This window comes from Haemaphysalis longicornis, unplaced genomic scaffold, assembly GCF_048455015.1.
Source record: "Haemaphysalis longicornis isolate Haplotype H1 unplaced genomic scaffold, Haemaphysalis longicornis Haplotype H1 scaffold_14, whole genome shotgun sequence".
NCBI classification, from domain to species: domain Eukaryota; kingdom Metazoa; phylum Arthropoda; class Arachnida; order Ixodida; family Ixodidae; genus Haemaphysalis; species Haemaphysalis longicornis.
This window is the reverse complement of record NW_027526245.1, coordinates 26,098,300-26,122,099: the sequence shown is the minus strand read 5'-3', so window position 1 is coordinate 26,122,099 and position 23,800 is coordinate 26,098,300. Positions and strand designations below refer to the sequence as shown.

The window sequence follows — 23,800 nt, the reverse complement described above, 5'->3', positions numbered from 1 at the left end:
CTTGTGACACGGTCAGAGTTTGAGCGGAAGGCAAGGGCTGTAGGGGAAAGGAGGACTCCACATAACTATTCTCAGTCACTTGAACGACTTGCAGGTGAGGAACTATTAAGTGATTGTGGGGTGGTTTGTAACTCTCCCTTTCATGTCCTGGAGCATTTCTATGTCTGCGAGTCAGGCTTGCCACCATGCATTGGGCATGACCTTTTTGAAGGAGTTGTCAAGAACGATCTTGCGCTCTACATCAAGTATTTTGTCACCAAAAAAGAGTGGTTCACGTATGAGTATCTAAACAACAGAATTGAAATGCAAAAGTACTCAGCCCGTGACCTTTGCAACAAGCCAGCGAAGGTGTCTAGCCAGGGTAACAAGCTTTCAGGCCACGCAATGCAGAATTGGACATTCCTGAGGCTGTTGCCACTTTTCATTGCAAAGAAAGTAGCAGACATTGACAACTCAGTCTGGCAGCTAGCAGTTCTGCTAATGGAAATAACTGACCTCCTCATGGCACCACAAATTACCCCGGCACAGGTGGCATACTTGAGGGTGCTGATTGAAGAGTATGTGAGTTCTAGAAAAGCTTTATTTCCCGCAAAGAATCTCCTACCGAAGCACCACTACATGCTGCACTACAGTGAACTCATCCAAGAGTTTGGCCCTTTGTGCCATGTGTGGACCATGAAGTTTGAAGGCAAACATCAATACTTCAAACAGTGCATGCGCAGTGCAAAGAACTTTGTGAATGTGACAAAAACTCTAAGTGTGCAGCATCAGCTTTTCCAAGCTTACCTGGCCGCACAAGGTTTGTTTAGAGATGCTGAAGAGTTTGTCGACTTGAGCTCAGCTGAGCAGTCAGCTCTGCTGAATGATTTAGAGCGTCAGCATGTACTTGAGGGTAGCGTTTTTTTGAAAAAGGTTACTCTGAATGGTTACACCTATGCAGTTGGTGATCACATCCTTGTTTCGGGTACACGGTATGATGTGAGCTTTGGGGCCATTCTTGCTATCCAGAAGTGCAACAGTGAGGTAGTGCTTGTGCTTCAGGAGATTCGTGCTAGCTTTGTGCCAGGTCTTTGTTTGTACTTTTTGCAAGATCGAACTCAAGAAACCATGTGCTTGCACCCCTCTGAGCTTCTGGACAGGACACCTTACCAGCCCTACTACTTTGATGGCACACCTGTCATTAGATTGAACTTCTCATTTGCAGAAAAATTCTGAGCAGCAGCTTTTGTTGTAATAATCATGGTGCTCTGTATGTTGACCCATCGTTTGTAACTTTTTCTAAGCAAGGTAAAGGGGCCATGAAGACAAAATACAAGTTCATTAAAAGGACTGTTTTCCCATAACAATAACACTGATGTGATCACAAACTTCGAATGGAGATGAGGTAAACAGGTGGGGCAGGGGAGACTCCCCAGCCACTTCCCGGCAATGTCTTTTGGACATCACAGAACCTTGTTTGTGTGAATGGCGGCTGCTGATCAAAGCCACAACCTAGAAACATGACTAGGCAATTGCTGTGGGGCCTCTAGTTACACTTGATGGTATCACTTGAATGCTAATGTGCAGTTTACACTTTGGTAATTATGTTTGCAGTGATGGCCTCTGTTGTATCTCTCCTGGCAACATTGCATCACTGTAGCGGTTAATTTAAACGTTTGCTATATTTACTGCGTTCATTCAATTAAAAAAAAACATAATTTATGGCTGGAATGGAGCTGCGTGAACTACCAAAGGCCGATTCTTTGAAACTGAACAAAGTTGTATTTTGCTTTCGTGACCACTTTGAGGGAAAGGGTGATACTAACTGGATTTCTTTCTATTGTTATGAGATATATAATTTTCTTCATATTGCCCTGCTTTGATGGCGTGGACAGCATAGAAACTAGTTGGTAAGGGAAACCACCCAGTTGTAGCACACATTCTTCTAATCAATGTATAAGCCAGGCTTTGAAAAGGTTGCCTCAGCTGGAACTCGCTGACTGACTGGAGTATGTGAATTTTTGTTTTCCATGGTTGTGTTGAAGTTGTTTCTGCATGTCTGTTTTTTTTCCTATGGGAGGTATTTATAATAAACTTTTTAGCTTACAGACAGCACGTGTCTCATGTCTTTTCCATTTGATCGTCTTCTGCTTGCACACAGGCAGGAGACAAAAAAGTAATGCCTTGGGGCTAGTGTACAGATGCATTAATGCTCACTACAAGAGATGGGTGACGCATCAATAAGATTGGTTTGGTGGCACAAGGAGTATATGTAGCACATGGCACCATCTGTCGTTATCCAGATGCGCTCTTTGTTGGCTGAATGCGCTTATCATTCTTTGTTGCTCGCTCACCTTGCCACACAACTGTGGACAAAATGTTGCTTAATAAAGCAAATGTGAAAACTAAATTAATTCTACCTGTGAGTAACTGGTAACATTCATTCAGGGGCACGACAGTTGGTCATGTTGATAGGTTTGAGGTTTGATGTGTTCATTCAGTTCATATAATCCCATGATTGCAGGAGTCAAGCAAGGATGCCTGTAGTGAAGATTTGGAGTGCAGACCAAACCATAAAGAAAATTGTAGCGGCTGACTGCCTGTCTGATGTGATCACACAAGCATGTGAAAAGGGCATCTGCGGCTCTGAAAATGTGAAGGTAAGATTGTCTATTGTCACAAGGCCTTGTATGAGCCTACAAATACCGATGTGTTGCACACAACCTAGTTACATTGGCGCGCAGCTCTGGTGTGTCATTTTAAATAATGGAGACAATGTAATTATGCGATGGACGTGTGCATGTAAACTTGGTTTTTGAATTTGGCCGAAGACTGAAACAGAGCCCAGTACGTGCCAATATTTCACTCCCAGATGACACTTGCAAAAATTAATCTTTAAAAACTTAATAAAAATTTTGGTCCCAACGCAAGTCTGTGCATGTTCAAATGCTTAGCAGTGATTCTGAATCGTGAAAAGGGAACTTCGAGATAGTGAAGCTTTTGACGAATGAAAGTGTTTTATTTGCTGAAGTCTTACAAAGGCTTCCTTGCGAAAAACTTTCTTGATTATTTTTGGAAACATCTAAAACAGAATTGTAGATTCATTGCAAATTTAGAAGCGCCTTCAGCTCTATTGCAAGATTTGGCCATCTAATGTTTGCAGCTGCAAACTGAGACAGTTACCTGCTGCTACATGTTGGAAGCAGTCACTGGTCTAAACACCTACCAAGACTGGCCAAGTATGAGTTTGCATGCTGTTCCCTGTTTCCAGTGAACATGTATGAAAGCCTTTTCAGTTCAAAAAACGTGCTGCCTAGTAGTGTTCCTACATGAAAAAATAAAAGTGAAATTTTTCAGACAAATACAAGCAACATTTCTTGCCAGCGTAATTTTCAATGCGACATATTATTTTGTCCCCATATTTGAAGATATTTATATTAAATAACTATAACAAAGGACCGTAGACACCAGTAATGCAGATTTTTTAATTGCTGGGTACTATGCCACTTTTATAGTCTGTTTAGCTGCTTTTTTTTTACACATTGACAGTAATGGGTGCCTTTCAAGGTAAAACCGTTAAGCGCCTTATCTGCGAAAAAGTCGTCATTTTTGTCTGGTCAAGAAAACGCCGCCATTCTACACACAAAAAAAAAACAATCATGATCCGAACCCGAGTCTGCACAGTAGCTGCCCGATGGGCTACCAACTGGCATTTTCGCACATTGCAATCACTAGAATACTTATTATAGTTCCTTGCTTATTATAGTTCCTATTATATATAGTTCCTTACTTATTATAGTTCCTATTATAGCACATACCCACTTAAAATTGGCTTGCAATCTTAATCGCTGAAGTGTTAATGTGCCCTCTTTCAAAAATCATGGAACTGTGCTTTAGAAAATGGAAGAGTTAGGAAGTTGAAAAATAGTGTGTGATGTGTAACACATGAACGCCATGGCATGTGAGTAGAACAGATGCACACCAGCTAGCTGTGGAGAACCCTGATACTTGGGAGGCTGTGGCATGTGCCAGTCAGCTGGCTGACGTAATTCGCGCAGTAGGACGAAGGACTCGTTGCAAACACGATGTAGCAGAAAAGAAGCCAGCCGAAGTCATTCGTGCCAAAAGGCCATAAACACAAGCGAATGAGGAGATGCAAATGTGATGTATCAGTAAAAAAGTTGGCAGGTATATATTGTCAGGCTTCCGCTTAAAGGAGCCATGAAGAGAAAACACAAGTTTGGTTCATTCAAAAGATTGTCTCGTTAGAATCATACTGACACCACTTTTAACGTAAACTTCGCTCAAATAAGCTACATAATTAGGAAAAACGGGAATGGTCATGCGACCCACCAGCTCATTTCCCGCAACAGAACCTATGTGGTCACATGAACTAAGCTCTGCGATTGGCGGAGGCTGGCAGAAGCAGACGCAAATTAGGTAGAACTTACAAACTAGACGAACGAGCGATTTGCGCTTAAATTTAGGGCACATTCTTTACAAAGCAATAAGAATGATGGGACAAACAGTGGAAGTTACGAAAGCACATGTAAACATAAAAGTACTGATGCGTTCTGCTGTTCGTACTGCGCACAGCATGCTTGGTTTCGCTGCACAGCACTACGGGGCTTGGGGTTGTTTCAGACGACACTGGCCGATTGACGCAAGCAACGGTGTCTTATGTGACCCCATTTGTCGAGCGAGCACTGTTTCAGGGAACGAATATTTTCTCCCAGAACAAAACCAAGCCAGGTTTAAATGCGGGCAAAAACAAACCAAGCGCTTGCCACGGTATGGTGGCGCCATCTAGGTTACGGAACGTAAAGAAACGCGGGAACAAACACCGCTGTACAGGGTGGAGACAACCTTCGGACGGTCCCGTGCCGCTGCAATTGGGCCAACGGGCTCAGCGCGTTATTCTTTTCGTTTCCCACGAGACCTAGCAACGCGAAACAGACAATATGATTCAAAATTCTTCAGTAAACCGCGTTGCGGCGATAATTTTAGCGCGGTTTTGACACAATGACTTGGTTCGGCGGCGAGCGAGCAAGCAAAAATGGCGGCGCCAGCGTATACGTGTCTCTACCCTGTACGGCGGATGCGTGAATGAAGGTACTCTAGGCTGCAGAGCGGTCGGTTCCTGTGATGTCACTTGGGACGACGAAAACGCACGATTGAGCGGGAAAATCAAAATTTTAACCTAAATTGTTTAATTTCTCAGTGAATAAAGCACTGTTTGTATTCCGACAAGCGCTGGGGGCACTATAAAACACGAAATCTTTCGAATAAAACCAACTTGCATTTTCTCTTCATGGCTCCTTTAAAGCACATAAGCATAACTGCCCTCGGGAATTGTTCCTTTCACAATGCACGCTGTTTAAATCAGCGCATCTTTGGTATAAGTGAGAGTTGGCGAATTAGACTAGGCTGTGTATTTGCAGCATGAGAAAAGCAACACCACAGGAAATTTCGGTGTAAACCAGCCCTCGGTATAGTTACGAAGAAGTTCATGAGAACTTTCCAAAAAAGTATTGATTGATTATGAGGTTTAACGCACCGACGGTACACAGGCAACGAGGTGCGCCATAGTGGAGAGCTCTAGATTGGTTTTGACTGCCTGGGGGTCTTTAACATGCGCGCCTTAATCTCAAATACACGGGTTTTAAATGCAGAGCATTTCAGTAACTCACGATGTCACCCGCGTTGGCGTCCGTAGTCCGCATCGCTCCCCGTCGGTCTGGCATTGGATAGGATTCGATTGGATTGGATTGGCTTGGATTGGCTTGGCTTGGCTTGGCTTGGATTGGATTTGGATTGGATTGGATTAAAGTGGATTGTGTTGGATTGTGTTGCGTCATAGCCGCGCCACGTTGCGCCATAGCCGCTCCACGTTGCGTCATAGCCGCGGCAGAGGGTTCACGGCACGTTTCACCATCGACTTCATCGACAATGTCTACGCGGGAAGAGAAGGCGGCGCGGCGGCGTGCTGCGGATGCTGAGCGCAAGCGCCGCAAGCGAGCCGCCGACGCCGAACTTCGCCAGCGAGAAGCCGCAGCCATTCGTGAACGTCGGGCGGCGATGCGGGAGGGAAAACAAGCACAAAAAGAACAGAACTCCTGCTGGCGCAGTTTCAGGCAGGGGGCGCGCGAGCACTGCGAAGGCGGGAAATTTGAAATGCGTCGGGTGGTAGCAGTGAGCGGATAACGGCGCTACAGCCCATTATGGCGAATCAGTGCTCTGCATTTCCAACAGTTTTCACGTAGAGTGGAACGGCTGTAACTTTTTCGTGTTTTGCCTCCATGAGAAGGTTTTCAAAAAATTACAGCAGTTGTGAAAAAAGTCAAAAGTGCTATGAAATGGGGTGTGTACACTCATAAGCAGAACTGAGATTTAATTATGCTCCAACCAATACATAGACAAAACCCGACGTTTCAAAGCCAGCTCGGCTTCTTCTTCAGGTGTGACTGGGCCCACGCTGCAGCTGTGTCTTATAGTCTTTCACTTTTGCTGTCTGTCTGTCAAAATTTTCTGTCAAAATGTTCACCTTCAACTCGTATAAACAGGTTTTTGCGAGATGAAGAGGTCGTTTTCGTCTACCTTCAGGGGATAGTTTGCTACCGGTGTTTCACCATTCGTAGTCTTGTTAGTATTAGGGCAGGATTGCGGCTTGTAATGTGTAGTAGCTGAAGTGCATGCATCACATTGCAGTAAAAAATAAGTGACAGTGTTAATTTATGGTTCAACAGGTGTTTCTTCAAGATTGGACTGAGGTGGAGGAGGAGACGTATCAAGAACTTGTAAATGAACTGGCGGTAAATGAAAGAATTTTCATCGTTGCTGATGTTGTCCCACACGCACAGCCGGCACAGCTGGCACAGCCAGGTATGCATGGCATTGTTCAATCGTGCCAATCATTTGTGCTATAATTTTTTGTTTCTTTGTGTAGTGTTCGCATTCATTTTTCTTCATGTGCGACATGCAAAACAAGGTACCTGCATAGCAGTGCATGAAATGTTTCCAGTTGCGTAATCAATTTAACAAAATCATGGTAAAGTGTGCAGTTATGTGTATTGGGGGTACTTCAAGGATTCTGGGAAGTGTATGCAGTGAACGGCCATTAGTGAGGTTAAAATAGTTTTTACCCGTATTATAGAACTGCAGTTTACTGCAGTTTAGTGGGTCAAGTCAACGTCAGGCTGTATCATTCCGATGTGCTTAGGTGGGGGCTCCCTAGCAAAGTGCCATAAGAGGCTTATATTTCTTTCCAGTACGTTGCTCAAGAGCTTACAAGGTGAATACTGAGATAACAAAAAAGATACTGTAGAGTTTTGTGCCGCCATGAAGTAAATTGAGGCTTAAGGTAGGCAGCGAGCATTTTGGTGAATAAGGACGTCTAGAAGGGCCAAAAAACAGGACACAACTTTGCGCTATTCAACGCATTTGGTGTTTTATAGTACCGACAGCTTTTGCCTGGCAGCAAATTATGCTTACTTCACTGAAAACTGAAACAATTACATGTGTTGTGACATCAGCCATGATGTGAGAGGCAGGTAGCTAAAACAAAATTAGTCTGGTGATTGTATGCATCAACCAACTGCTTCAATTCTACAGGAACTGAAAGGCTACCAAGAGCCCGTTCAAAAATGCTCTTGGTTACCGTTGGCATTCCTAGATGGTGCAGCAGCGATGTTGCTCGACAGTCGTTTACTTCTGATTGAGGGTGTGCACACCGTATTTTGTTACAGTGCATGGCAGTGTCGGCTGGCCGTAGCTGCGCATTGGTGCAATAGCATGCATTTTTACATGCCTATTCAAGACTTGTTTGCCTCATCGCTGTTACCAATATAAAAAAAACATAGTCACTAAATTTTATGCTGAAATAGCTGGTTTTGCAAACTTACGATCTCTGTAATTTGTAATTGGTTAAGTTGGCCTCAGCCAATTGTACAAGTGGGCCATAGTGCATCGTGATTTTGGTTTGGGGAAGTAGCTTAAGAATTGCCTGGCTATTCTCATTATACAGCTTCCCAGCAAACCATAAAACATTGTGTGGATGTCCATTCAATGTAACTTCCCTGATATCCAATGTGCAGAGGATATTCCTGAACGCCCACGTTATGTCCACGGGATATTCAGGCGATGTCCCTATTGCCTCGGAATAGACATCCACAAATACTTTCGTCTGGATAACCACAGGATGTCCTTAAAATTAATGGAAACTTTCTGTGGACATTTCACAGATATCCGGACGACGTCATATAATGTCCATTTGATGCCATGTTGAGGCATTCTTAGGACCTTATAACATTATTATATAACTATTTATATATTATTATTAGTGACATGAAACCAACCCCAATTTTTATTGCAAAGAAAAATGGTATTTATTTCAAAATCATTTCAATATCCACCAGACGAACCTTGCTGGAAGTCCAAGACCTAGAAAGATTAAAAAAATAAAAAAAAACAGCACCAGTTAAACACTTGTTAAATAGCTATTATTGAAACAGCGCTGCTTACACCATTCTGCCTATTGAAAGAGTGACACGTTAAAAGAAAATTGCAATCAACCAGGCGGGTCAAATACAAATTCACCATCAACAGGCGTGCATGTATGAATTGTTTCTTAACTGTGCAGCGAAAATGAGACAAAGAAAAAACAGCAAAGATTTCAGCTTTTGAATAAAAACAGTGCCAAATAAACAATGTGATTCAACTTGAAGCCGTAAAAACTTAAGCAAAGAATAAAATTTTAATGTAATAAACCCACAAAAGATTTTAAATAAAAGTTATCATGAAGTTAAACAAAACACCAGAGAAAATAGGAGCTGGCAGAATACCTAAGAAACAGGCCGGAAAAGCAAAGGCAAATTTAGTCTCTAAATACTATACTGCATGCTAAAATATTACGCAAAAGAAGGCACGTGCTTGGATTCATATTCACGTGTTCTGTAAATTTGCTTATGAGAAGTTGGGCCACCAGTTGAAATCTTGTGTTTGATCCAGAAAGCTTGTTTCTTCAGCAGAAAGAGCGGCAGCAAACTTCGCAGCAGCGGCGGCAGAATATAGATTTGAATAAAGGGAAAAGGAACGAAATGCTAGGTACCCTTCTTGAAATGGCAGAATCTGGAGAAAACGCTAGTTGTCCTGCAAGAAAATGTCATATATCTTGGTTAGCTTCAGCTTATTGCTGACATTATGAGAGTTTCTCACCTGCTACTTGAGACGTTGATGGCTGGGATGAAGTTTTTGTGATGTATTCACTGGCAGTCTCAGAAGGAAAACTGGAAGAAAATACCAAGCAGTAATTTGGAGCCGCGAGTAGCATCACAATCTCAAAGAAGAAATACCTTGAACAGATATTGATGGTAATTATTGAAGTAGAAGTATACGGCCGGGTCCTTGAAGTGAAGCCGATCGGTGATCTGAGAACCGTGTGGTGCAGCAGAAGATAGGAACCGAACACCAACCGTCGATTTCCCGTCTCTTGAGACGTGAACTCCTTCGAACAGTTCAGTACGAGACAATTGTGGTCACAACAGGCGAGCCAAGAGCGAGTGAGCGACTGAAAAGCGCGGGAACGACGGGAACCCAGCTCCCCGTCGGAGAGGGCGAGGATGGTTTCCTCAGGTCCTCCTCCGCCGCCGCCGCTTTTTTCGGACGATACGCCAAGCAAGTACGGAGAAGTGGGGAGGGAGTATGCGGCGCGCTCGGGGGGGGGGGGGGGGGGGAAGGGGGGGGGCGGGGGGGGGGGGCGAATGCACGGCACTTGCTTTGCGCCCTCTCCGAGACCCCAGCATACAAACCACCCTTCCTCGCCCACTCCATAGCAAGTGGAAAAAACACGGCCAAGCTCTCGCGCAAACCCTGCCGCAGCCCAAAACGAAGAACCTGACGCCACGCGGGAGCCGGCTCCCTCCTTCCCCCCCCCTTCCATCCGAGCACGGCTTTTGAAGCTCCTTTCATGGTGGCCGAGCTCGTGTGGGCCATTCAAAATGCAAAAAGGAAAAGTGCGCCCGGGGCTGACAGCATCACATACCAGGCGATCAGAAATGTAGCCGACAGGCAGCGCTCGCGCCATCTTGACTTTGCAACTTCCACTGGTCTTCCGGCACCCTCCCTGCTCAATTTGGCCTCCAACTTGTCCTTCCCATCCTAAAAAAGAACAAATCTCCCAAACTTTTCTCCTCTTTTCGTCCTATTTCACTCACGAGCGCTGCCTCCAAAATTCTCGAATCCACGGCGCTCGAACGCCTCGAATTACCAGTATGCCCGAATCTGCAACTTCAACCCTGAGCAGCAGATGAATTTTTGCCGCCAGCGCAGTCCCATGGATTGAATTGCTGAGCTTGTCTCTGCACTAGAAAACGCGAAGGCTACCAAAAACCGGGGCCTTTGTCGTCCTTTTGGACATTCGCAAAGCCTTCGACTGCTTACCCCACGAGGCTATTATTCACGATGGAGTAAAACGCTGCAAAATTACGCGGCCGTAACCCCCATCTCCCCCGACGTTACAAGACTGGATGAGGCCCGCCACTCCATCGCGCAAGAACTAAACAAGCAACACCCAGACGCGTGGGTTGCATCATGCAATCCTGCTCGCATCCAAAGCATCAAATTTGGGTGACAAGAGTCCTGCCTACTCAGCGTGCTCCATACTGGCTCCGTACCAGTGCTCGTAGAAAATGAGAAATGAAAAATGAGAAAATCAACAGCCCCACTTGTTCTTCATCCACATAAATCAAGCAGCCTAAAATATAGTATTCAATTCCCGAATCAAACAAAGGCAACAAGGTTTCGCTCAAATTCCAAATCAAATAACTACCCGCTCTTTATTTAAAATTTCAGTTAGAAACAGGCCAGAAAATATCTCGAAGCTTAAGGAAAGACGGGGATGAGGGGTGATTTGAACTAAGACGCACTTTGTGTGGCTTGGGCCCCATATGTACACTGCGTTATGAATGCGAATTGTCAGTTTAAGGAAAAATGTAAATTTGTGGACATCCTAGCAATATCGCGTAATGATGTTATACTAACACACCTGCAGTGATATCGCATGGATGTCCGCAAGCAGATGATCTTGGGTGAAACATTGTATGGACATCACATGAATGTCCTGAAATGACATTGGATATTATGACCATTTGTGGATATCCTATGGACTTTCGTGGTTTGCTGGGATACAGTGAAGTCTGCTTAGATGTGCAGTGATTGTTATTTTAACGAGGCACTGTTTTTAATAAACCAAACATATATTTTTTTCTTGGTGGCCTTTTTAATAATAAGTTTGTGTTGTTGGCCACATAATGTAACACATGTCATTTGGCTGGTCAGAGCATGCTGTTTACTCCTTATGCCAAATGTTTCTATATCTTGACACTGCATCATTCAGCTGTTTTCAGCGCTCTTGTTGATTTTGAGCATTGGACCTTGTGCTTTCAGGTCCCTCGGGAATGCAACGTTCATCTCCAGCACACCCTGACAGTCCAAGGAGTTCGAACTGCGCATTTACAGTAGATGTGGAAAGGCTTCCAGTAAACTTAAAACATGCTTTAGAGTCGGCGCATTCACCTATCTCCACTAGGGACAGGCATGAGTTGGTGCGATATGTCATAGAGCAGATGAGAGCGAAAGCCACACGGCCAAGAAGGGAGTTCTTGACAGCAGTGGCAGAGGAGATTGTCAGGATGTACCCCCATGCCCTACAAGATAGGGGCATTGACGGGCAGCTGCTGGGACGCGGCTACGACTCGTTTTTTCGACAACTTGAAAACAGAGTTGAGAACATTACCCGAGGAAAAACAGGGCCAGGAGCCAAGACAGGTGACCAATTTGGCCGAAAAAACATGAAAAGTGCCTACGGCTGCTTGAACTGGCAGCCGGTGCCTACTTGCGAGGCCGAAAGCTTGGATGAAAAAATAGCTTTCTGCAGGCGAGAAAGTAGGAAAGGCCTGAAAGACATGGATGTTCCCCTTGCAATGGATTACATGAGAGACACTTACACTGAGCAGAGGAGCTACATTAATTCTACTGAGCCAGTCCACCATGTCGTTGAAATAAAAGAAGAATGGCCACTGTTGTTATGTCGGCACTTTTTTTACCAGCATGCCGACCAGCTCCTTGGGAAAGATGTAAAGGTAAACACTGCTTTTCACATGGTGTGCAATATGCAATAAGTTACTCTATTTCAGGAGACCTTCCAGGAAAGGCTAACCAAATGCGCACCTGCTCTTCTGGAGCACCTTCAGACTTCAGCGCAAAGGTCCATCGTGCAGTGGATGGTTGAAGTTGAGCATGCCGCGAAGTCGAACAACAGGGCATCTGAAGCAGCCCTCTTCCCGCTCTTGGTGGCCCATTTTAAGGAGGAGCACCATGATTTGTTCCGAATTTTAGAGGTGAAGTGTTTTCTGCTTTATTATGAACTCAATGTTGAGCCTTTTAACAGCGGACTGTTGTAGCTGGGTGTAATGTGGGGTGCTTAACACGTAAAAAATATCAAGAAAATGAGAGCTCAGGAGCGCATGCCTTGCGGCGAGTAACGAGCATTCCCAGCACACGCAGTGGGCTTTAGCAAAAAAAAAAAAAAAGAGACCTTACGAAGCGAGAAAAAGTCCAGTGCGTACCTCGTGGTGACCGCCCTACGCCCCCTGGCTCGTGCAGTGCTGATTTGTCCTTCACTGCTCAAGTAGAAAGAAATCGTGCAGCTTTGCTACAGTTCAAGCCTTGCGCGACTTAGTGCAAGCTTCCCCAGTTTGTTTGTCGTATCAGCCTAAGGATTTCCGATTTACCTGCCTACTGAAAAAGTACTGTGCACTGCGGTGTGCAGTAAACATAAGGGGTGGAACAACTGTGCCATTGAGTTCCAAACTTGTTTTCCTGCGCCGAACCGGCCCTATTGCGCCAAAATCGTTTATCAGCACCGTCCTGCGCTGGATATGACGAGCGGCGAGATATATGACCGCCATGATGCCCCGTGCCCAAAAACTTGACTGAAACCTTCTTTTTTTCAATTTGGTTATGGTTTCTGTTTTATCAAGGAAATGTGAGCGGCTATGGAAGTTGGCTTTCGCTTATCTGTAAGGGCACAGGCACTATGTGCCTTCCCGCCTTCACTTTGGATCTGTTTGTGTTGCATTTTCCAGTTTTTTGTCAGTGCCGGACACTGTGCCACAATCAATTGAAAATGACCGAGAGTGAGTGAAATGCTTTTGCATCGCATCGCAAACACATATTAAACAAAATTATATTCGCATGAAAGGTTGTAGTTTAGTAGAGGTGGACTTCAATTTGGTCGACCATTTTTGACAAGCATAGCTGCACACATTGAACTGCAGGGTCTTGGACGCTTTGCCCTCGTTTGTGAATTCAGTTTGTCTTTGTTGTGAGGTAATTACTCAGTTTTGCCTGTAAACTTTGGGGTTATCTTTGCTTATGTAGAGGATGGTACAGCATAAATTGTATTCTAGCACGCTGTCGTGACGTCTTATATCGGGTACGTGTACCGGTTCTCGCAACCCCATGACGGGTGAAGACAAAGCCATGTTCTGCTTCACACGCACTGAAACCGCTGTTGTATAGAAAAAATGCAAGCAAACGCCTTGTTTTATGGAGTGCGCTGTGAGTTTAGGGTGCTTCGATTCACGCTATGTACCGTATGGGAGTTATCTCCTGTTTGCAGCGGCGGACATTTGTGGTACATAACAACACCAGTTCTCTCGCAATAGGGACCTGCAGGCTTGTGCCTTATGAAGTGGCGTAATTTTTGTACAGAATGTTAGCAATCTGGGAGAGATTTTCATCCTGGAGTGGACAGCAGCTCTGCACTTCCGTTCTCTTTGCATGGGAGGTTGGTTTTTTATTCCGAATATATTTTGTTCTGTCTGTTTTTAGGAAGGAACGAGTGTCGTTGACATATGCAGTGAGCTGCCATCCACGCCGATCGTGGTCGCACTGGGTAAGCCTCTTTTTATATAATGGAGGTGCTTACTTCTTTTTACGCCCTTTTACATTACCCGCATTTAAAAAATGCTCTATGCTGTGTTGCTCTATGCTGTGTTCAATACAGATTGAATATTGTGAATCCACAAATAGTATATTGTGTACATTTAAAAACTGCACACAACTTTCCATGTACATGATGTAAAAGTGTGTTTGCAAGAATGTTTTGTTCACGTAATTCTTAGCTGCCAAATGTTACTGTTACATTCAAGTAAATTTGTCAAAGGCTCGTTTGTGCGTGCATTGGGCTGTTTAAGTCACTTAATTTTTTGGCTTATTTATCTGAAGGTTTGAACTTTAATAATTTTGCTTGGTGCGCCGAACATGAAAACTAGGCGGTGTTTGTGGATGCAGCGTGAACGGTCTCAGTAACATCACACTGATTTTCAGTGTGTTTTTATGCTATTCAGCCTTCTCAATCTTTTTTTGTGAAAAGTACATGTAAATTGATGAGTAAAAAAAACAACAAAAGTTGCAGCGTTGATGGTAGAGCGAGGATCTCTTCAGTACTACAGTAGACTCTCGATTAATGGAACTTCAAGGGACCGAAAACATTCCATAGTTCCGTTTAATTAACAGGAGTTCCGTTTACTGAGATGTGTAAAAGTGCAAATTTGTGTGCGTATGCACTCTTGATATTATTTCATGGAACTCTAAGCACTAGAAGGTGAATGTAGCTGATAGTTTTTCAGAAAGCAAGAAAACTAAAAGAGGTTTAGGCACACAATTCGCACGTTGATTTGGCTACAATGAGTCGCTGTGCGCTACAAAATGCATCAATTATTTTTGTTTGAGTCCTTGCAACTGCGCCTTCACGGAGGCTAGAGGCCTCAACTTCGAGAGTGCTAATGACCCACCGAATTTAGAATACGGCAACGCGGTAATGAAGCGCGAATAGCACCACGATGGCACGAACAAGGTGGCAGCAGCTGAGCCCTGTAACCTCGGCGTCTTGAATTGCGACCGAACGACTGGAACAAGAACCGCGATGTTGCATTCGTTGCGCTAACACGGCTGACCACTAATGAGACGAGGCTGACGATGCCAGCAAGGCTTTAAAGGAGCCATGAAGAGAAAATGCAAGTTGGTTTTATTCGAAAGATTTCGTGTTTTATAGTGCCCCCAGCGCTTGTCCGGATACAAACGGTGCTTTATTCACTGAGAAATTAAACAATTTAGGTTAAAATTTTGATTTTCCCGCTCAATCATGCGTTTTCGTGGTCCCAAGTGACATCACGGGAACCGACCGCTCTGCAGCCTAGAGTACCTTCATTCACGCATCCGCCGTACAGGGTAGAGACACGTATACGCTGGCGCCGCCATTTTCGGTTGCTCGCTCGGCGCCGAAGCAAGTCATTGTGTCAAAACCACGCTAAAATTATCGCCGCAACGCGGTTTACTGAAGAAGTTTGAATCATATTGCTAGGTCTCATGGGAAACGAAAAGAATAACGCGTTGAGCCCGTTGGCCCAATTGCGGCGGCACGGGACCGTTCAAAGGTTGTCTCCACCCTGTACAGCGGTGTTGGTTTGTTCCCGCGTTTCTTTACGTTCCGTAACCTAGATGGCGCCACCATACCGTGGCAAGCGCTGGGTTTGTTTTTGCCCGCATTTAAACCTGGCTTGTTTTTGTTCTGGGAGAAAATATTCGTTCCCTGAAACAGTGCTCGCTCGACAAATGGGGTCATGTAAGACACCGTTGCTTGCGTCAATCGGCCAGTGTCGTCTGAGACAACCCCAAGCCCCGTAGTGCTGTGCAGCTGGCTAAACCAAGCATGCTGTGCGCAGTACGAACAGCAGAACGCATCAGTACTTCTATGTTTACATGTACTTTCGTAACTTCCACTGTTTGTCCCATCATTCTTATTGCTTTGTAAAGAATGTGCCCTAAATTTAAGCGCAAATCGCTCGTTCGTCTAGTTTGTAAGCTCTACCTAATTTTCATCTGCTTCTGCCAGCCTCCGCCAATCGCAGAGCTTAGCTCATGTGACATCATAGGTTCAGTTGCGGGAAATGAGCTGGTGGGTCGCATGACCATTCCCGTTTTTCCTAATTATGTAGCTTATTTGAGCGAAGTTTACGTTAAAAGTGGTGTCAGTATGATTCTAACGAGACAATCTTTTGAATGAACCAAACTTGTGTTTTCTCTTCATGGCTCCTTTAAAAAAAACATGGAGGAAGAAAAAAAAAGTGAAACAGCCGTAATCTTAAAAAGCTGACTCTCATGCCAATGGGTTTCACAAGAAGTTCCATTTCTAGTTCCGTTTACACGTTGACGCGGAAATCTTAGTTCTGATTGCCGAGTTTTTTTATGTTATCTGAACACGAAACCAACCAACTTACAGGCTACTGTTCCGTTGAAGCGGCAAGTCCGTTTAAGCGATTTCCATTTATCGAGATTATACTGTATATCAAGGAGCTCTGGGTGCAGCTTTTTGCTTTAATGGAAGCTGCACTAACATGTAAACGTCTGGTTGCAGAATTCAAGATAGTGGCTCAGCTTTTAAATTTTATGTCAGTACTCTTATAATAGTGGCGAAGGATAGGGCAGATTGCATTAAATGGTTGGCATTAAGGGTTGTACAACCTGGGCACCGCCGTAATATTGCCATATACATGAACGTGTTTTATCTTTACAACAAACAAGTGAGAGCCAGTACTTTGTGCGTCTTTGCGAAGTCTTTGTCAACTTTTCACGTTGTCATCATATTTATGTGTCTACCAATTTGCCCAATGGCATGTTTTTTTTTCAACACCACTTTAAGCAGTGGTGACCATTCAGACATGGACACCGCTTAGTTGACACGGGTATTGTAAACCTCATTGCTAGGGTAGTGGTTGTTTGAAGGTGGCATATATCTGGATGCCACCCGTCAGCCACTAGCAGTCAGCAAAGCAGTGGGTGCCATCGTCCTCCTTAGTCTACTTGCAGGCTCCTAGCTATTGCAGTTATAGGTAATGCAAGCTATAAGAGGCATAATAACAGCTTGGTTTAATATGAACTGCACAATAACAGTACTTGTTTCCATGAAATGTTGTAGTGCTCCTCAATTTTGTGGGTTTTGGCATTCTAGGTCGACTTCGTATAGTGAAGTGTCAAGTGCACTACAAAAACCCTCTGCCCCATAGTAGCATTAAATGGCTTATGCCGGTTGCGACCCTTATTAGTGAGACTTTGCCAAGTTTAGTATTTTATTGCAGGAAATAAGGGACCTCTGAAGATATCTTATTTTTGGCATAAACCACTGCTTCACTGAATATTATAGCAATATTGCGGACAATGGCTTTAGTGAATCTTGCAAATATTTCTCGAACATCAAATAACCAAACTAATACTGTTTTACATTTGTGCTCATAAATATCCTGATGAACTATTGCAGGAGGCATCTTTAAGAAGAAATGCTTCGTAGTGTGTGAGCAGATAGAGCTGTTTGGAGAAGGTATGGACTTCACGGAAGCGATGTGCGTGGAATTTCTTCTCTACTATGTATTCAACATGGTGTACCCAGGAAGCGTACCCACAACACTGGAATTCATTCAGAGGTGAGTTTGATCATGCTTAACCAACTCTTTAGACAGGCGTCGTCATTCCAGGATGCCTTTAGCTCGGGCTGCATCGACACCCCTTCCAATTAAGCGTACCTGATCTTCGAGGGGTGAGCTGGCCAAGGCTCTCTCCCGAAGCTTTGTGGAAAGGTGGTTGGCGGAGTCTAGGGTAGAGTTGGTGCCACCACCCACTAAGTGTTCAAGGAAACGCCGCCTGTATAATCATTGATTCATTGCATAACGCGTGAGCAAAAAATGGCCAAACAGCCACTCTCCTGCTGCTCTCTCCTACCCTTTCCCACTCCGTAGCCTTCCTGCGTGCTTTCATGTCCGTCGGCCAGCGCCGCTACTCGGAAACTGTGCAAAATAGTTGGCTGTTTGTTTAGCGTTCCTCAGGCAGCGCTCCTACGCTTTGTTGTTTTTCACCATGACTGTTTGTCTTGGTCTGTCGCTGATAAAACCGCGCCACGGGCGCAAAATCACTTGTGCTGCCGCAGGCTGGTGCCGGCTTTGCGCGCTTACCTACGTGGATCACCGGCCCCGAAATTTTCTGAGTGGGGCATCCCCGCTCTCTCCCCTCTGCATTTTGGCGTTGTTTTGTCACCACTGTTCGCACTCCGCATCAGTACGCAGTTTTAAAATTGAGGACTGTACTGTAGAAGTGCCCAGACAGTGTGACCGGGCCCTCAGCTGCTTATCGTTTTGTTTTCTATAACCTTCTGAAATTTACAAGCATGTGATATTTTTGGAAAGTAATGGTAAAAGTGAGTGCCTGAACAAAAAATGTGCATGCAATTTTTCTTGCCTACATCCTCCTGAGAGAAAAATATCAGTAAAATATTGGCTGTACCCTCGGAAAATATCGTTTTTCTGCTCGCTATTTGTCCACCCAAAAATTAATATGTTCTTACACTACTTCAGTTCCGCCTTTGTCAGTTATCTTTGGAAAAATACAGCAAGTATGAAGCGAGCGACGCGTTGAACGAGATCCCCAGTGCGGCCCAGAATTAGCGCCATATCGCAGCTAACATGTGAGCGAAATGGCTTTTGAAACCCAACATGCAAGCTGACAGACACACGTCGTAGAAGTGGGGGCAGTGTTCGCGACTCGCGAGCAGTGACATAAAACGGGATGTCCGCCAGCGCGTGCCACATAGTGGATTAGTGCCTGAACTAAGCGTCCCTACCCTGCCCATTGAAAAGCATGTGACGCGTTAGGCAATGTTTATACAGGCGGCGTTGGTTCAAGGGTCAGAGGCTCACCCAGAAGCAGCAAAGTGGAGACAGTTGTGTGCAGTCAGACCGGAGCAGTCTGGTCAGGGTGTTGGAAGGTGTTAAAAGGGCCATGAAGACAAAATACGAGTTTGTTTTATTTGAGGGAGTTTTATAGTACCCCTGGCACTTGTCCAGCAGCAAACAAGGATTTGTTCACTGAGAAATTAAACAATTTAAGCCAACATTTTGATTCTCCCGCTGAATTGTGTTTTGGGACGTCAGCGAATGAAGGGCACAAATAAATTGTAATAAAGAGCGGTACGTTTGTAGTGAGGTGGGTGGCTGCGTGGGGCTGAGACATAATCTGGTTTGTATACTGAGGTCATAGCTGTCGAGAAGGACAAGGTTTACTTTTCTGCTCAAAGAACAAGGCGCATTTAAAAGCATTAGTATGAAATACGCATGCAGCTCAACTCAACTCCTCAACAGCTATGAACTCAGTATACAAACCAGATTTATGTCTCAGCCCCACGCAGCCACCCACCTCACTACAAACGTACCCCTCTATTATAAAAATTTATTTGTGAAATAATGCTGCAAGCATTATTTCACTTGTCAAATATTTGTGGTTAAAAGGGGTATGCGCCTGTGTAGCATGTGCTACAAGGTGATGGTTTTGTGTTTGCTCTTTACTAGAATGGGGAGTATGACCAATCCACGAAAAGCAGATTGGGCGTGCTACTTTTGTTTAAACCATGACGCTTTCAAAAGCGTATTTGTAATGTTAGCTCTTAAATGCTACAGGCACAGAAGGACACGACCTGCCCATTTTTTTTTGCATTCAGAATCATTGCAATTCATAGGAATAGGGCTGAAATAAAAATTGTTCACTTGTTTATCTTACAGACAACTTTTCAACATAAATCCTCTGAGCGGCACCAAATGTGACGGAAGGCGCAAGTCACGAACCAGCGTGAATGTAAAGGTTATGAAGCTAGCGCAGGCCCTCCGAATGATCCTCTGAAGTGGTAAGTAGAAAACCTGCACATTAGGTCATTTTGGGACACTCATTTGTAGTGCTGCCTGGGCACCATGCTTAAAGGGACAGACAACTGATTTGTGTCGCGTATATGTTGTCTAGCTCATATGAAAGCCAGCGTTTTATATTGCCCAGTAACCACAAGCAATTTCTAAACAAATTGGGGGAAATACTTTTAATTTGGCAGCAAACTTCTTGAAATGGGAAGGGTGGCGGTTCGTAGTGTCGAAACTTGACACTACAATATGTGTCCCTGTCACGTGACCTGCAAACCTAGCAGCTACTGTAACTGCTGAAACGTTTATTTTTTATTGAAGTATTGAAAACCTTTCAATACAAGTATTTGTACAAGGTTAAATTGTATATGTATTTCTAAACATGCCGCCCACCGTCACTGGGGTGCTCTCAGTGTGGCTTGAACCACTATGCCCAGAATCAACGGAAGCGTTCAGTAAACAGACCTAGTGAAGGAGCTTTGACGATTCTGCCCGAGTCAGGGGTGTTCGTTCTGCCAAAATATTTGATTTCAGTTTCCAAATACGGCAATGGCAGCTTTAAAAAAAAATGCCGCGCCCGGGGAGAATCGAACTTCCCACCCTTACAATGTGAAGCCAAATTCTACCTATCGTCTATCCCAACAGATGGCGCATTCGTGCAAAAGAGACCGTTGCATTAAAAACAGACATAAAGGAACAGGAAAGCCTGCGATTCAAACTTTTTTAGCTGGGGACAAGTTTTTAAATAGCGTTTTTCATCTCGCATACAGACAAAAGTATGTTGCCGAGCTACCCTATGTCGTGGTTGCCAGAATTATTTTTGGGAGGGACACATACGGCTCGTAGATCTAAAAATTTCGATTTAAGAAGTTCTGCGCCATTATTAGCAAAACCGTTTCTCGTCAAGGTGCTCTAAGTGATGCCCTCTCATTTGGGATAGAGAATATATACTCGACAAAAATCGGTTGTCTGTCCCTTTAAGCTGTGTATCCCGTCTGAGCGACATCTGCAGATATGTTCTCAGCGTGCCCCACAAGCAATACAAGGAGTTTTGCTCATTTCAAATTTTTTGTAGCGCAAAGATTCTCTAGAAAATGTTCAAGCAGTGTCCGATAGCAGGAGGGGCTATTATTGCGCGCTAGTAATAATGGTTCATCTATCTGAAGTGAAATTTAATGCAAAAAGTCAGGTGGCTAAACTACCAACGTTACTCAAATTACGATCGTTGTGAACGTGCACCTTGGGGATTGAAGTGTTTCGCACCAGCCTCCTGCACGGAGCCTCACGGTACCGACGGAGGCCTGGTCCGGCTGCACCCATGGCCACTACGCCAAACCGACACCTCTCTATTCAACAGCTGGTGGGGTGCGACGTCTGTCACCTCGCTTTGTGAAACTTTTGCTGTGGCTCTACACTTGTGCAGAGAGCCGAGTCTGAGATTACAAAAATAATAATTTCAGCATTCCCACGATAATAAAAATGCCTTACGCTTGCTTAGTTTTTCAATTCGATATTTTCAACGGAAGTCCAGGCTATCTATGCATAGAATTTAAAAATGGTTTGTAAAAAGGTAGTGCAGTTCGTACCTTGTGATACTCTATTACAAAAAAACTTTGTTGAAAGGTGGTTTCAGTTTTATGTACTTTCAGAACCGATTAAAAAGTGCACTGCTCCCCCCCCCCCCCCTAATTTCCCAAAAATTTGATTTTTTTTTTAGGCTCCTAAGGTGACATAATAAATGTTGTGCTTCTGGTCCAAATCAAGGTCCTTCTGCTGCAAAATTGAGATTTCGCTGCTTCAAAAACTGCTCCCAAATGTGATTCAGTTGTCTCACCCCTGGGAATTGATTAATGCATTATGGGGTTTAACTGACGAGGGTATGTTTAACCTCTGTGTGCACCACTTTGCGCCACTGTTCTTCAACCTAACCGGAGTCATGTTTTTCGGTAGCATCCTTGTTCTTGATGGAAAAGCAGGCCATCTGCTTGGACAGGCCGTACTTATGGCGATGTCGGCCTGCTTTTTGCCATGTTCGACAGCGTTAATAATGCGTAGTTATTCCAACAGTGAAAGGGACTACCCTGCCGCTGGTTGCACGAAAAAAGTCCTCCGACACTGGCTTGGCCTGGCTGCACCCACGACCCATTCTATGCCGGCATTGTTGTTAGACAGTTCTATGCCGGCATTGTTGCTAGACAGTTTTTTCACTGAAATAAACTAACAAAATGCATATTGGGGCTGGCACCTTGAAAGTCTGCTATTTTTTGCCCAAAAATGTAGTCTGTTGTAACCGACAGTGTGCTATGTGGCCTGGTCCATTATGAGCGAAGTGAACTCCACTTAAAATGCATGGGCACCAAACAAACTCAAATGGTATGTTGTAACTGGAAGTTCGTTGTTGCCGGATCCACTGTAACGAGTGTAGACTATCCAGGTCGGTTGAATCATTAGGCGCCACTCATGGTTGCTGTGTCAACTACAAAGGATGGCACACTGCAGTGTGTTTCCACGCCTCCCCAGCCTTCAAAGTGTTGATGTTCGAATGTTGATCTTGACCTTCAAAATGTTGATCTTGACCTTGACCTTCATGGTTAGTATTGACTATGTTCACACACACGTTCAACAGATAAATGCGCTGGTAGCCCACAAAATTAGGCCCTGTGGACTTGTCAGTCATTTGTCATAGGCAGATTCAGCAGTTGACAAGGGGATTGGTGTGAGGGAGAACTTGTAGAACCTGTCTTTGGAATGAGCTTTTTTCTTAAGTTTGTGTAAATTGGCAGCACTAACTTCGGACATGGCCTACACATTCTAGATTTAAATGCGATGTGCTAATTACACCTTTACAACTGCGAAAAAATTAGTGGACTTCGTACGTGTTAGGCTCTGAGAAATAGTGCTGCATACCTTCGCACATATTTTTGAATTCCCAGGTGTTCACGACTCAAATAAGTGATGCCTGGGGCTTTAATATCTTGTTTTCTTCTTTTTAGGCTGCCATGAGCAACTTTGGAAAGACTCCAACAACATGACAGCTAAAACTCTCTAATAATGCTCCTGCCTTCGCAACACCTAAGAAGTGCTTGGTGTTCTTGGATTTCTTACACAGCAGAATCTTGACATTGCATAGATATTGTAAATTTCACCCAAAATAAACATTTCCACAACTACCAGCTGTATTCATTATTGCATATGCCAAGAACTACATATTGAAAAAATAAAACTCATTGCCAATCGATCAATATTACGGAGAGATTAGTTTTGCACTACGGAATGCCAGTAATATTACGGTCTAGCCATAGTGGGCAGCACGGTGGGTCTGTTACATTACGGAGTGGAGGTTGTATCAATTACGGGGAGGCAGGTTTTCTGAAACGGAGTGTTTGTTTTATTTTTTCTGAAACGGAGTGTTTGTTTTATTACGGTCGTGCTGTACCACCAAATACGGTGGGTCCATTATATTACGGAGTGACGGTTCTATCAATTACGGGGAGGCAGGTTTTCTGAAACGGAGTGCTTGTTTTATTACGGTCGTGCTGTACTACCAAATACGGTGGGTCCATTATATTACGGAGTGACGGTTCTATCAATTACGGGGAGGCAGGTTTTCTGAAACGGAGTGCTTGTTTTATTACGGTCTTGCTGTACTACCAAATACGGTGGGCCCATTATATTACGGAGTCAAGGTTCTGTCAATTACGGAAAGACGTGCTTTTTAAAACGGAGTGTGTTTTGTTACGGCCTTTCCGTACTATGGAATGTCCGTTCTTAAAATTCTTTCCGTTGTCTAAATAACGGAATTGTGTCCGGCAACATTTTACCAGCAGCTTTCTCCGTAAAATTGGCCATTTTTTTTTACAGTGTGGTTGCGCGCTTGTGTGCTGGCGTTTTGTTTTGAAAGTCCGTGGTTCGAATCTTGGCAAAACCTCTTTTTTGTTTTGCAATGAGGGTTTCACTGGCTTTTCTTTTTTTTTTTTCAAGGTAAATAAAGGGGCCAGAGAGCCTTGCCGTTTAACCTACAAGTCAAG

General features: G+C 44.2%; 2 protein-coding genes across 2 annotated transcripts in view; one reads left to right on the top strand and one right to left on the bottom strand.

The window, feature by feature from the left end:
* Nucleotides 1-23,800, bottom strand: part of LOC144165013 (male-specific lethal 1 homolog) — a 174,534-nt gene that overhangs the window by 25,285 nt on the left and 125,449 nt on the right. The window lies entirely within an intron of this gene.
* LOC144165321 (uncharacterized) lies at nt 2,517-22,912 on the top strand. The gene is made up of 8 exons (XM_077695437.1): nt 2,517-2,639; nt 6,726-6,861; nt 11,422-12,116; nt 12,171-12,374; nt 13,870-13,933; nt 17,357-17,519; nt 19,644-19,765; nt 22,766-22,912. The coding sequence occupies exons 1-7, from the start codon at nt 2,517-2,519 to the stop codon at nt 19,759-19,761; spliced, it is 1,503 nt and encodes a 500-aa protein (XP_077551563.1). The 3' UTR covers nt 19,762-19,765; nt 22,766-22,912.